The 15,199-nt window shown below is 38.3% G+C and overlaps 1 protein-coding gene across 2 annotated transcripts in view; it reads right to left on the bottom strand.

Moving 5' to 3' along the window:
- Positions 1-1,784: 1,784 nt before the first annotated feature.
- The window catches only part of RNGTT (RNA guanylyltransferase and 5'-phosphatase), a 192,174-nt gene continuing 178,759 nt past the window's right edge, over positions 1,785-15,199 (bottom strand). For both annotated transcript variants that reach the window (XM_059829856.1, XM_059829862.1), the window contains 2 exons: positions 6,162-6,285; positions 1,785-3,298 (listed from right to left, as the gene is read on the bottom strand). In XM_059829856.1, the coding sequence (XP_059685839.1) occupies positions 3,135-3,298; positions 6,162-6,285 (288 nt within the window). In that variant the 3' untranslated portion in view covers positions 1,785-3,134. The remainder of the gene's footprint in view (positions 3,299-6,161; positions 6,286-15,199) is intronic.

Below are 15,199 nucleotides of genomic sequence, written 5' to 3'. Positions count from 1 at the left end.
AAATCAAGATGGGCTTTTTAGTTCCTGAAAGATGCACTCTGGACGGCTGAAACCTGAAAAAGGAAACTGCCCTATTACAAGTCCAGGAGTTGATCCAAGTAGGTGGGCTACCAACTTTAAGGTCATGCTGGATGATAAACCAGCAGGGAAGACCCATGCAGACCTCTGGCACAACTTTTCATGCAATTGCATTTAACACTGAATGGATAAGCTACGTAACGTTAGCCTGTCATAAAATATGTACTTCAGGCACGATTTGGTTTCTTTCTGGTTCTAGTTGCACGAAGAGCAAACTGTACTTAAAAATGGCATAATGGATCATGGCCACCACTGGACTGGGGAGCTCCTACCTGAGAGAAAAGCCACTGACCTCTGAAAAACGTGGATAGTTCTCTTGGAGGACTGAACAACAATAACACCACAGCATCCTTACACTTGCACTGGTACCAGGGAAGCACAGGCATCGAAAGTGAACACATCCTTAGGAAAAGTATTTTAAACCATTGACTTTATTAAAATACTTAATACACAGTTTGTAGAGGAATGTACTTACATTTTCTGGAAACTCCACTGAAACCAAATTTTAATTATATATTTAACAAATGACGAAACAGTGGATGAATTCATGCTGTACACCAAAGAATAGACAAGTTAGGGGTTTTTTTATCATCATTGTTTTCCTGGCACAGACTCTTCTTTGCTTCTTAGCTGCAATCTCTTGAACATCTAGTAGCAGAGAAAGGAGGTTTGCATTTCTCACAGCATTAAACTCATCTGGTCCAAGTGAAATTCCATTCGTTTTCATCAGGTTCTTCATTCAACCCTTCCCCAGTAGCTTCCTTTTCCAGAAAAGCAAAGGCAATTCATGTCTCTAAAAAGCTACAGGTCATAGTGCAAGAAGAGTTCGACAATCAAATGTGAAGGTGGAGCTCTAAACCTTCTCAGAGTCATTACTCTTTCAAAAACCCATTTCAAGCTAAGAGTGGCAAAAAAGACACTGTCAAAATACAAGGGCCACAACACATATTCACGGACTTGGTGGAACGCATGTGGAAGACAGCCTGCGGTACTGCAGCTCTGAAGTAAAAGGTAAACCAGAAGTTAGGTTTTGTTGAAATGCAAGATGCAAGGGCTGGGAAGGAGAAAGATGGAAATAACCTGGACACACACAAGAATGAAATGTCCTAACCTCATGGAGAAGGCTGTAATAATCATAGACATTGCAACTGCCATAGAACCACGAAGATCAGTGACAAAGTGTATGTTATGACAATCTCAATGGTAAGTATAATCTGGGGGAAATTATTTATACAGAGTGAAGAAATAATTTACTGTGTGTTTCAATGCAAGATGCACAGAGGCTGCATAGGTTTTCACATCAAATTCATAAGGCTCTTTTTAGGAGATAATTTTGCAACCTTGCATAGGTGATATTATATCTTTCCTATAGATAATATGCACAAACTACGTACAGTTGAAAAAAAGAACTTTGATGAACGCATTTTTCCCCTCAAGTTTTACCATAGTATAAAAAGTAACTTATATAACTCCTTCAGTTCTCTAAAACACATATGGAATATCCCAGAAAGAGACGCTAGGAACGCCATCTAAATGATGCCGTGTGCATTTATACAACAGGTTGAAACAACTAGAGAAGCCACCACAAAGCATAGTTGTAAAGTTTCCATATAGAAAAAAAAAATGCAGTAGTTAATTTTGCCTACAAACATTAAAACTCATTTAAACAGATATGCATTTTAGTTATAACAATTAATAAGCTTCACTAGTCAGATTGCTGAATGAATGGATGACACACACTAAGTAAACTACAGAAAGAGGCAATTCGATCCCTGCTTGATAAATGTACAGTAAACTTTAAAATCTGCATTTGGTTTCCAATTAATCAGAACAACTCCTCCCTTAGACAACCAGAATGCAGTTTCTCAAAACTAATACTATGAACATCTGCCAGTGCACTGCAACAAGAGCCATCAGGGCATTCATGTGCTTCTTCATTTGGTATAAAAGAAAGTCAGCCAGAGGATAAGCACAGTGCCGCAGGACAGCTGACCCCCACTTTGAAAATGAGCATCCTGTTCCCTGGGACACTCATCCACCCCCCTAAATGGCTTATTTTTGCCCTGCAATTACCTAAACCAGAAGACTTGGTCTGATGTGGCTCTCTCCACTGAAACTACCTTCTCTGTTACAAAGGAGTTGTCTGGCGTTTCTTTTGCCATTTTGTGTCTGATCTAAGACATCGTGACTAGCGGTGCTTATTACTCTTGCATATCACAGTGATGTGTACTCTTTAGTAATATTTACAATGGTATCACTGTGGAGAACTAAGCCCTGTACTAGCAACAGTCTCTTAACAGAGACCTTAATACTAAGGATTCGGTGTATTCCTTATCTACAAATAAACTTAAAAAGGCAAAGCTAAAATCAGACCACTATACATTTGGTATGTTAGGTTCAAACAGGGGACAAAACCAAACACTCAGCACATTTCCTTTCAAAGCAATGCTATTTACAAGAAGGATTTGCTTTTTTAATATTTCAACAACAAAAACTCAGCTAATTTTGAAATTAGTGAAATCTAAGGCGGCTTAGTTTTTAACCAACACAGAGCACAAACAACATTGCTGTTTGCTGTTAAACACAAGTCTCAGAAATGCAGGGAAACTATGATCAGTTATACTATGGGTGACAAATCGCAACCAGTTGAATAACGATAATAAAAAAAACACTTCTGCTTTTTTTAAACACAGCCTCTAAAAAGTACAGCATCCCAATGTTTTCTCAGTTCCAGATTGCTGACATTATAAATTAAAGGTGAAAAGAGATCCATATATAAACAAGGCAGCTTTCCATTGACTTCATTGTATTGTTCTTGTCTAAACCTTTGGAAATTTCATCTTCAAATACCATAAGGTAAGGTTGAATTTATCAGTTACAAAACAACGTCCATTTGTATGTAGAATTTGGAAAAAAAAAAAAAAACTACACCCCCCCCAACTCAAAAAACCACACCCAAGTATTTACAGCAATTCAGATTTTTTTTTTCCCAGCCTTCACACTTGCGTTTCACCTTCCGCAGAACTGTAAACACGCTATCCGCTGAGACCAAGGCCTTATGTTATGGTACGTGGCCTTTTGGGTGGTGGGGGTGGCATGAGTTCAGTGTCAGGATCGAGGTGGTGTTTCCGCGTCTGTCCTTGAGAAGCTGCTGTACATCTGTCAATGAACTCAAACAGCATCTCCTTTGTGACTGGATTCTGGATGCTGTTGCATACAGCTGGGAACAAAGACCATATTCTCAAGTTAATAAACTGGTTTGTTGTAGTCGGCACTTCAATAATTTCATCCCCTTTTTGCAAAATAAGTAACAAAATTTGGCTCAAGGATTCAGCTTTAAATGTGGACTTTCATAAGATGGTTGTGTCAGGAGTCAAGTTATCTCTGCTTTGACCCCCAGAAAGCAAAGCAGTGTAGTGGACCCCTATCTTACAGGAATCATCTCTCTTTTTAGAACAAACAAAAGGTGTATGTGTGTGTAGGCTTCATGGGGCAACTATAAAAACACCAAGAACTGACATCGTATTGAGGCAAGCAACAGCAACAAAGGCCTTGGGAGGCTCATCAAATCCAGATAGCTAGAAAGAAGACTGGCCTAATATTGAAAACCTCTGAACTAAGGTAACTTTTTTTTTCCTCACCACTAAGTACTATACATACCATAAACCCACAATGCACACTACTTTTTTTTTTTTAACCCGTATACCTTTATGTGGCAGAAAGACTTGACACCAAGCAAACCACATGTCTAGCACACCAGGCCATAGTGCTGCATGGTGGCCAAGGCATGCATGTACAAGCATTGGATTACTTAATATGAATCCCCAGGTCATAGTTTGTAAGTAATGGCCCACAGGATTTTACGGAACAAATAAAAAGGCTTACTTCTCTTAAAACAAATGAAATATTTTTAATACTTTTCCTATGTAGCTTTATACTCCTCTAATTAATCCTCCTGAGAGACTTAGGGAGGGTGAAGAAAATAAAGAGCAAGAAATTAACGAGGAATACTATGACTACCTTGGAAGAAAGTGCAAAATGATTAGAAGATAATTTATAGCATGTAAGGATTGGCCACAGAATGGGTGCAATTTCCATGCAGAACAATCTATTGACCTCCTAGAGTACTAAACAACATTAAGACTCCTTAAAATGTACTTGCAATATAGCATTGTTATGAGAAACAATCAACATATAATAATTTCCTGACTCTTAAAGAGGCTCCTTTCTTTCCTGCAGAATTCCAGAACCATTCAAAGCATTACTTTACAATTAATAATAAAAAAATAATGCTAGGAAGGTGTTTTATCTCATTTATTTTTGGTGAAAAGATGCTTTAGAAGTTGTACTGTATGTGACTTTAGCAGTTGGAAAGCATGATGATTATCAGTAGTTTAGGAATAGAATTTGTGCCACAAGGCAGCTGGTATAACTCTGTATCAACTTTTAAGGGCTATCCTAGCTTAATCACTCAAAAAGCCCTTCTCTTTTCAATTTGAAGGGTATCAAAGTCCAAAAGCAATATGGAGACAGGTACTTATGTCGTTGCTATTTCAACCATGGGGAAAAATTAATAGTATTTTTCATCAAGAGAAAGCAAATAGAAGAGAAAGGATCTAGAGAAGCAGACAACGGAAGTCTCAAACGAGAAAATACAACTTTTGGAGATTTTGAAAAATGTTCAAAAATAGAAAATTAAAGCCAAAAGAAAACTTTCTGTTCTGAAAAGTCCCACAGAAAATTTGAAATATTTCTTACAAAACACTTCTTCCTGTAGCATTTAATTTTCTTTTAATTTTTATTTTTAGGAAGTTCATTATGTTTTGGCGGAAAAAAAAGTCAGGAATAACATAACTGTTCTACAAATGGAGAAACTGAGGAGAAAAAGGGTAGCCGTATATGCTCTTAAGAATGAAGGAAAGAAGAATACGCTACTCCTCAAAGAAGAGAAAACTCCAAGGAAAACTAACTATTGAAACAATAAGGTGAAACAGGGAAGAGAAATTTAGGTCACGGTGACAAAGAGATGTCGTTGTACTTGTATGACTTTTGTGGCCCATTCCTCTTTCCCGAGAGGACTGCTCAGCAAGTATTTCAGCTACACTCTGTGCTGGTCCCCTAAGGTGCCAGCAGATTTATTATCTCCTGGCAAAATGACCACATTCTGTTTATTCAAGAAAATCTACTCACTGCTTAGGCAGAAATACAAGTAGAATGGTTCAGAGAAAATCCTACACCATCTATGCATGCCCTAGTAAATAGCATGGTCTTAAATATAATTAAACTTCATTTGAGCGGTTAACAAAAGTCAGTATCAACATGACTATTGTTATTCAGCCTTGCACACTTCTATTCAAACTCTTACACTTCACCTGAAAGTAAACAACATCATTTAATTTAAAATACTTGGCAAAATGTTTTTTGGTAGAAGAACATAAAAGTCTCAGAAGTCTGCAGGGAAATACCCCCACCTTTCATTTGTTTCCCTCCTCATTGTTTGTATGACTGTTGTAGAAACTTAAGATGACATTTTCTCCTGTTAATTTTCTAGCCCATCTGCCAAATAATCATTTTGGCGTTTTGAATAGAGGTGAAATTATAATGGATTTTTTGTTCAACAAATTCAACTCATAGTGTGCCAGTTTGCATTACATCCCGGCAAGCCAACACAGCACTAGGAACAGATGTTATTTAGTTAACTGCTGTTGCAATGCTATGGTAAATAAAAACTTTCTTGGGTCTCACTTAAAAGGCATGCCCTGCCATTTAAAGTCTCCTTGAGCAAGTGTTTGCAGTTCTACAAAGACTCAGGCACTTGCTTCTGCATTATCTGTTAAATACTGCATCAGAGTATTTGTCTAACTGAATTCATCAAATAACCCTGAAGCCAAAGGACTCGTGCTGTTTAAAAGCTAAACATGACATAAGCATTTGCAAAATGAGGTATTACTATAATAAATTAGAGAAGCTAGGAGTCAAACTAGAAATGAGAACACAGAGTGTGTTTCTTCCCAAAACTAGAACAGAGTTAAAAAAATAAAATTTGAGCCTGAAAAACTTTTAAAGCAAATTACTCTACTCACCCATGGCAGTGCTGTAGGCATTTGGAAAGCTTTTGTCTATTCTCTGTCTCATGAAGACCCAGCTGTTGTTCTCAAACTTGCACTCTATAATTTTATTGTCATACTGTTTCAGCTCTTTTGTCACCTGTTTAAAAAAAAATTGTTTGGGATAAACATATTTTAATTCACATTTTTTTCTTTCTTTTAGGGATAAATAATAGAAGATCAAAAGCTGCCCTGCATTTTTCAGCAACGTGCCTCCATCCTACGCAGAAAAACTGCGCAGACTACATCTCCATTATGCATATGCTCAGCTACTTAACATTTTAAAAATACTTTTCAAATCTGCTGTCAATATACAGCAATTATATTATGCTAAAACATCAGCAGCTCCAACAGAGGGGGAAAAAGTCACTTGTGGCCCAAATGCAAATAGGTTTCCATGGGAATAAACTGCTTCCAGTGTAAGTGCTACTGCCAGCCTAAGTGCACGAAATGTATTATCCATGTTTCATCAACCTTCTTTGTTGAAGGTCTCAAAGCCAAATGTCAGATTTCAATACCAGAAAGAGCTTATGGAAAATCATTCCACTCTTTACATTACTGGGGATTTTTCTTTTCTTTTTTTTCTTCATTTTGTCTTTCAAAATTAAGATTGTAACTCCGACATAATGCAGGATTTCAAATCACATATGTTCTAAATCTCCTTCAGGCCTCTTTTTATTGATTCATAGATTTGTCAGCAGCCAATATCCTGAGCTATTTGTCTTTCTCTTTGGCAATGCTGTGTGGTTTGGAAATGTAGTTTATATGCATTGGACTTCCTAGTTGTTTTGGCTACTTCATCCTATGCATCCTAATCTATGATACAAGGCAAAATTTTCAAGTAACCATAGTAACCTGAGAACCTTATCTAACGCTTTAACAATTTTACCCATATACTTCACTTTGTTCCAAAGGGCCTCTTCAGAAGTATAAAGCTGTATTTAACTGCTAACTGCGTTTAGTTTGCTATAGTTTACCAATGAAAAGCTGTATAAGGTAATATAACGCTTTGGATTCAGGATCTTACGATAAGCACTCTCATAAAAAGGGATTGGTTATTGCAATTCATTAGCATAATTTTTCACCTCTGTTGTCTACTTGCTCCTGAGCGGTGACACGGGAATTTGCTACTGTCAGAGGGATGCAGATTTGAAAAAGGCCATAACTGTCTCCAGGCAGCTTAATAGCACATACAGTGGAAAAGCCCATGAACCTCTTTTCCATTAATACCCAGATAAAGGCAATTAATTCATGAAAAGGTCCTGAGCATGCACTGAGTCCTCCTATACTGCAATGTACAGGATTTATCCTTAATTTGATAAGCACAATCCTAACTTTTTTCTTGGTATTTACCCTGAATACTTGTGTTCATTCCTGGACAGGGAGCCCTGGGATTTCACTTGCCAAGTGAACATGGCACTATAAGACAATTTTGTTAAACCCGCTTACAATCAAGGCCTGTCTTGCTGCAGGACTGACAGAGTCAGAGTCAGGTTTCCATGTCACACATTATTCCTTCATCCATTCCATCACCTGCAAAGAGCTTTTGTCCTAAAATCATTTAATCCTTTAAGAGAAATCTGCATCTGCTGGTGATCACTTGGATGAAACGAACCAATTGCCCAGATCAGCAATCTTTTCCTTTGCAGCGTGCTCTGCACAGCATGTCACATCTTTCCATCTGCGTTGAAAAGCTGTCCAGATGTTTGACGGACACACATTTGTGGACATATTTATATTCCATTAGGTGTATGCAGGAAAACACAACATCCTTTACTAGCGCATTATGGATACATAAACCCAGGAAGAAACTCTTGGCTGCGCAGTGCCTTGGGAAGGTGTATTACTTTGAAAACAGCTGCCTAGTGGAAGCGGGGGCAGCAGGGGGTATGACCGTGTGTCTGATTTTCTGCCAAAGCACGGAAATGTTAGAAGAATCACCTGCTAGAGAGAGAAATGTAGAAAACTGCACGCAATGACTTCAACTAACCAACCATCTCATAAAGCTTTCTCATGGTTTATCATTCTGCTAGTGTTCAGATGCTCACATTAGCAATAAATTAGATGGCAGCTTTATCTGACTGTGGCAATTAAGCAGTATTATTAACTATCTAGATACTTGCTTGGCCATTCATTAGCAATCTGGAAGATAGATCTTTCCACAAATATGAACACCTGCCAAAGCACTGACTTAAATGAATTTTCCTGTTAGAAAACTGGTGATCATAGTCTAACAATTGCAAGTTGCAGTAATTATTTTACAAAGGAAGAAATACAGCACCTACTCTTCCTTATACTTTGTTAAGGGACCTCAGTCTTGCAAATGTACTTATTGTAATATTAATGAACATTTTAGGAACTGCTGGGCATTTGATCAAGACTACAAGTACTCTGAGCAAAACACACTTTTCAGCATTAAAAATACTCTTCTACTGTTGCACCTTAGTAGACTTCTAAATGGGTATTGTTTATGCAGAGAACTGCACAAGCCCATAGCGATCCTTGTATCCATAATTCACACCTTACATCTACCTATCACTTGCATGCTACTTTCTGGTATTTCAGCTTCAAAGCGGGACAGGGAAACTGTCAAATTTAACTGTCTTGAATTTCCTTCTCTTTGGGAATTCATTCTGAGCTGCTCAGAGCAGTGGCTTCTTGATTCTCCCTTTGCTGTATGGGGTTCATTCCTCCTTCTCCCCCTTAAGCATTACTGTCCATAGGAGTATCTGAATAATGCACCACCATTTCTCTTCCCGAGAGGTGGTACTTCTAGTTAGTGCTTCACAGAAATGGGAGAAGTGTCTTAGGAATGATGGCAGTTCTCAGCCAAAACGCTTATCCTCATCAGCAGCAATGCTTCTGGTACAGTGCCAATGCTTCTGCCATACTGTTGATAAAACGCCTTGAACGAGCATTCAGCAATTTCAAGGCGGAAACTCCCACCACACTAAGGACTCCATGGAGCCTCCCTTAATTAAATATTTATTCCCTAGCCTATTTTTGGACAGCTAGTCAGAATTAGAAGCCCAGAGGATCACATCTTGGACACAGGGCTGTCAGAGGTGGTGTGCATCAGAGTAGTATCTCTGGTCTTGGCCACAACTGTGCCTTGGGCAAGGACGAACACCAACCTGTACACTACTTTCCTTTCAAGAGGAAGGAAGTTGCTCCTCAGCAGGAATACTTGCTGTTCCTGACTGCATTCGATCTAGTTATCAGGAACCAGCCTACTTGACCCACAGAAATCACTTTCCAAAAATATAGATGAGCTTCCTCTTGGAAGCTGATTCACTGCATTACTGCTAGATTGCAAGATGCGATCGGAAAAAAGTGGGCAAGAGCTCCATCCCCATTTCAGCAATAGTTCATTATCAAATCAGACTGGATGTAATACAAGACCATTGGCTAAGAATGTCAGATCACATAAAGATGACAGCTGTCTTCCTCTCCCTGCTGAGAAAGGCTTTCTACTGCCAACATCATCTGGGCTATTCACTAGGAAGAACTTTGGCGGGGTAAGTTTATTCCTTTTTCTAAGAATGATGACAGTTAAGGTTTAGAAAATCTCCCATTTTCCAGTCTCCTTCCATCCCCTATGTTCTGAAAGAAATTCAAAATATATTAAAAAAAGTGAAATATCTAACCCATCTTGAATTATCTAGCCTGGCAGAATAATGGAGCCGTTTTGAGATTAATCACAACAATGTGCTTATATACAGACACATTTTATGTTAATTTAGAGCAAAATGTGAAAAAAACAATATATCCAGCTGAAAAACAGGAGAAACCATTTACATTGAATTTAGGTATCTCTAGTCCCGTGAACACGCCTGCACTATCTCTGCTGACTACCAGTGGCCAAGGCTTTTCTGTGTATCTCCACAGTGCACTTGATCATCAGACTGTCCATCATTCCACCTGTTGAGTCATTCTTTCATTTACTTGAAGCATATATATTTTCTGCGAAGATTTCACTGAAACATTGGTCTCATCACCCTTAAACCCAAAGATGAATGAAATTCCTGGGCAGGATGCTACTTTACATAAGAGATATTAACATTGAGAATTTAGATTTTAAGGTAGTAAGTTAGTATTTCAGAAAGCATGTCTACAATGGACAAGCTTAAACTTTACAAATGCATCTACCTTCCCCATACTCAAATTCTTTAGAAAGAAAAAAGGAGTTAAGCTTTTAGATAATGGAGACTTGACTGAAAGAAGCCTGATGTTTCCATACGCATATTTTTTTCAAAGCAATTGAAATGATTTTAGCTCAGTAAATAATCCCCTTTAAAGAAAGTGATGTTTGTAAGCAAAATCTTAACACATTCTATTTCAAATCCTTTCTCTCTTTAAATGTCTTCTTGTTGCACTTTCCCCTCTATTACCAAACATTTATAGAAAGAAAATCATTCTTCAGTTCCCCTGTTTCTTTTGCTTATTCCACATCCCTAGACATCAGCCTATTTCTAAGATCCCAGAAGAAATGATCGTAATAGTAGATGCAGAGAATGTTAACTTCCACGAGAGAACAAATGAGCAAAAGCAGCAGCTGAAATCTTAGGAAATTAAAAAAGGAACCATAACACACAGGCAAGATAGAAAGCCATTATATTTAGAACCTATTTTCTAAGACGACTCTGCCTTTTCTTTTTATAGCTGGCATGTGCAATGAAGGCATTCCTTTTTGATACGCTCAAGTACACAAACTGTTTGTTTTCTTCTTTTAAACACAAGTTCCAATGCCTGAAGGGGAGAAAAGTTTAGAGCTGCCACATAGGGCCTGGAAAGTAATTCTTCCTCTCTCTGATGTCATAACTAACTTTTCTCCATTAGGATCCATTCTCACAGCCAAAGCAAACAAAAAAGTGAAAGCAGCATATTCCAAAATAAATTATCAGCTGTGTGTTCATGAGGGAGAAACCTTTTGGTTGCTTTCCAGTCTCCTACTGCAGGAGAACTGGAGCCCACACCTTCTCTAGTCAGCCATCCTGCAAAAATTAAACCACATTTTTCTAAGAACTGTCCAAAAAATATGACATTTGCAAGCTCCTTGTCCTGACCGTATTCGGATACATTCAGCCACAAATGACAGTTTAGGAAATAAAACCTCTCTAGCAAAACAGCACATCTCAAATCCTGATTTCTGCATTCTCTCAAATGCTGTGACTGCCCACAGTTGCGAAGTACTATAGACTTTATTTCTAAACTTCTCAAGCAATGTGGAATGTCCTAAACAACAGAGAGAATTAACCTGCCCATTGGTACTATGGCTCCATAGCAGCAAGGACATCATCTGAAGACCGGGGAGATGCAATGCCAACAGTCAGGGAACAAAAAGAACAATTACATGGGAATTTGAGGAAATGAAGAGGGGTCAAGACTTCCTGAAGGATGGGGACAGAAAAAATAAAGAAGCAGCAGTAACAAAATAAACAGCTTCTGAAGATATAAAGGTAAGCCAAACTCAAAATTAGATCTTTTTGAAGACTAAAGACTTAAAGGTGACAAGCAAACTCCAAGGACCTTCATGTCAAACCAAGGCAATTGAGAGGAAATGAGATGTGAGAAACAGGGTTCCCGTTTACTTTGAGAATAAACCTAAAGCAAGGCTTTGAAGGGCATGATTTTAGTGCATGCCCAGCTTTCCAGAGGAATGTGTGTATGGACGAGGATTATCCTGGGAAAGCACTCTTACACGTGATTACAGATGAGGACACGAATATACGAAATTCTAATGATTTGACTAAGAATGTCCTAGAGAGTCAGTAGCTGTGTAGTTATTAAAGCCCCCAACACTTACAGGGCACAACGTAGCACCTAATACAGATACAAGGTGTTCCTTTGGTGCTTCTTCCTAATTCTTGGACAACTTGTTCAGATGCTTTTAAAGAACTTTCTTCCCCATTCACATAAAGTATCTCATGTTTTCCACAGTAAAACTTCTCAAAGAACTATAAAAATTTAAGAGATGGTTATTAAATGCCTGTTCATACCATTAGTGTACACAGGACCACAAATATTAATACCGACAACCAGCAAAAGTTAATCAGATAAATAGTCTGCTTCACATTTTTGTTAAAGCCAAAACAGAGTTTGTAATGTAGCTTCATATCCATTTCTTAATATGATTCAAGAGATTATTTTATCAAAAACATAGACTTGTTGAAAGTAAAATAAGAGCTCTGGTAACCAATTCTGTTGCTAAATTAAACATACTGATTGTGTTTCCTTTTAAGTAATATATTACTCAACAAATGGTTATCAGCTTGGGTAAACACAATGCAGTTGATATGTTTATTTAACATTAAAGAAGCCTTCTAAGTGTAACTATGCCGCTTCTTGTGTACATAGGAAATGGAAATGCTCCAATTTTGAGATCTCATTCCTGGAAAGGAACATTAAGAAATAAAAAAAATTTAACATTTTTGTTCACGCCAAATTAAACCACAGTGCTAACACCAAGCACTGGAAAATCATGGAAAAAGCCAGAAAGAAAAATCATGTTTCAAAATCACAAGAGTGAGGCTTTTTTGAATGGTGGATTTTTTTGTTTGTTTTTGACTTCCAGTGTCTAGCACTCACAGTTCATGATTTATTCTTTCTTGTTAACATACAACATTTTCTCAAAGAATCTCTCATTCTTACATGTAGCAATTTCAAATATGGATACCGTTTTCAGATACACAGAATGGGTTGGAGTCCTGGGGTTTTCCTGATAACTGGCTGATGGAAACATCAAAAATAAAAAGCCTTCTTCTTATCAGTGATATTACAAGTTTAATGACTTTCAGTGCCAGCTGGAAATAGATTTCTTAATGCATCCTGGAAGGTCTCCTGTATACCTGACCTTGCAACACCATCTGAACTATCTGTAAGAAACCGGTATTTTTCTGAGCTTTGTTTGGGACTCTCAGAGGAACACTGGTATCTACAGCAAAGCAGATAACTGGTAACTAAGACCATGATGTGGAAATATATCTGTGTTTGCACAAATGCTTTGCTCGATGATGCACACTCTTCAAGATATTTTTCTATACTTCCCGTTTCACTCAATGGGAAAACCTGGTCAGCCACAGCAAACCAACAAACTCTTTGAACACTTAGGGGCATTGTAACTCAGGCATCTACAGTACTCAAAGAGCAGTTCACCTTCCTGCTAGACTTTGCCATCTCCACCTAAATCTTGAGGGAACTTTAAAGCTTTTCAAAAACCTATTTTCTTTTAATCATCGTCAAGAATGGGAAGCAGAGATCCAGGGGTCCATACACATCTTGAGCAGTTAAATGAAACAAAGTAATAAATGGTTGTCCTTCTAGATCGATATCCCTTGCCCAGGCACTCTAATTGTCCCAGGTCTATGGATTAAAGAAAAAAGATGTCTCTGTACATCTTCTGTAAAAACTGAGAAAGGGAAGAATTCTGTGCTGAGGACTCATGAAACTGGCATACCTCCACTGCGATGAGCTCTTAAACAAAGTCATATTAAAAAAGCCACTCATATAATTCTGACCCTCAGCATGTGCCGATGAAAGAGGAAGAAACTCTAGGAGATGGGGGAACTGTGGTAACCTCCCAGGCAGTAAGAGAGCAGTAACAGAGCTCTCAAAGCAAACATCAGTGTGAACTTACTGTAAAAAGGATGCGTATTTGGTGCAAACAGAGCTTCACCTGCTCTACAGCTCATGAATTTGTAGGAAGAGGTAAGAACAAGGCTTCACTGCAAGCACCTGGGGTAACTTTGCAAAGGCCAGAGACAGCAAGCTTGGATTCAGCACATCAAGAATAACTGTGCCACTAATAATCCCTGGGGTCAGTACTGAAACTTCAGGGTCTTTGTCAAAGTACCAAAGAAAAACAAGCAGATGCAAGCAAAGTAGTAAAATGCCACAGCAAACCGCAGAACTGATCGGTAGGTTATGCAAAAACAAATAAGCAAAAAAATCCTTTCAGTGAAGGACAAGGAATCCACTAGAGGTTTCTGAAAAAAGCCACCCCCCACCAGGAAGGTAAGCAACTCTACAGGAGGGGAAGACAGAGCAAGGATATACAGTGCAAGTTGATAGAAAAAGCTGTAATCACAATGTAGCAATGATTCTGAGGAAACATTTCACCCACTGCCTGATATTTATTTTGAGGACTGTATTTCTACTTGACATGAGCTAGCTCGTGAAAGCCAGTCTTAACCCTGATTTGTGTTTTATTCACTGAGACTGCTTTTGCCAGCCCCAAACTGAGAGCACTGCATGCTAGGAAACAAAGATCCAGAGGGACAAGAGTTATGCACCAATAGCAAAGAATATACTTTGAAAACACCACTTAGCTCGTTCATAAATTATGAATTTCATAAGGCTTATTATTCTCAGTTTGCAAATGGGGAAACAGAGAGAGATGGTTTGTGGTCACACAACAGGGAAAGCATTTACCCCCCATTAGGTTCTCTAAACCCAACCTTAATTACCTCTCAGGTACTTACACTCATGCTACCAAGAAATCCTGTGACACTGGGCAGCTGAGATCTCTTTAATAATTTATCAGCAGAAACCCAAACAGATCTTCCGAAGAGAAAGCAGTGCTATCGCTATTTTACAACCTTTGGCAATGCTATTTCTGTACGACAAAATAAACAAAAGAGAACCCAGATGACTGTGTCAGAATAGGATGAAGAGTTTTTCTGAGATTTTCTGCCTTTCACATGTTGGACTTCACCTGTATAATGATGGCTCTCTTGACAAATGTTTGTATTTATTCCACATAGATTTTACAGTGTACTTTCTCATATGACGGTTTTTCATCTTTTCCTTATACCCAAGCTATTGCTACTGTAGGAGTCTAAATTCATCTTGTTTTATCTGTACTTCTCACACCCTACAAGGGGTTCTGTCACTTGCTGTCACACCGCTGGGGTTGGGTTACAGCGAGACTCCCTGGGGCTGGGCTATCAGGAGCTTCCCAGCAGCCTTTCTATGTCATCTGAGGAAAAAATACTTTTACGAGTCAGATAGTATCT

The sequence above is a fragment of the Gavia stellata genome, chromosome 2 (assembly GCF_030936135.1).
Source record: "Gavia stellata isolate bGavSte3 chromosome 2, bGavSte3.hap2, whole genome shotgun sequence".
In the NCBI taxonomy this organism is placed as follows: domain Eukaryota; kingdom Metazoa; phylum Chordata; class Aves; order Gaviiformes; family Gaviidae; genus Gavia; species Gavia stellata.
Note: the sequence above shows the minus strand (reverse complement) of the source record. Positions and strands in the feature narration are given on the sequence as shown.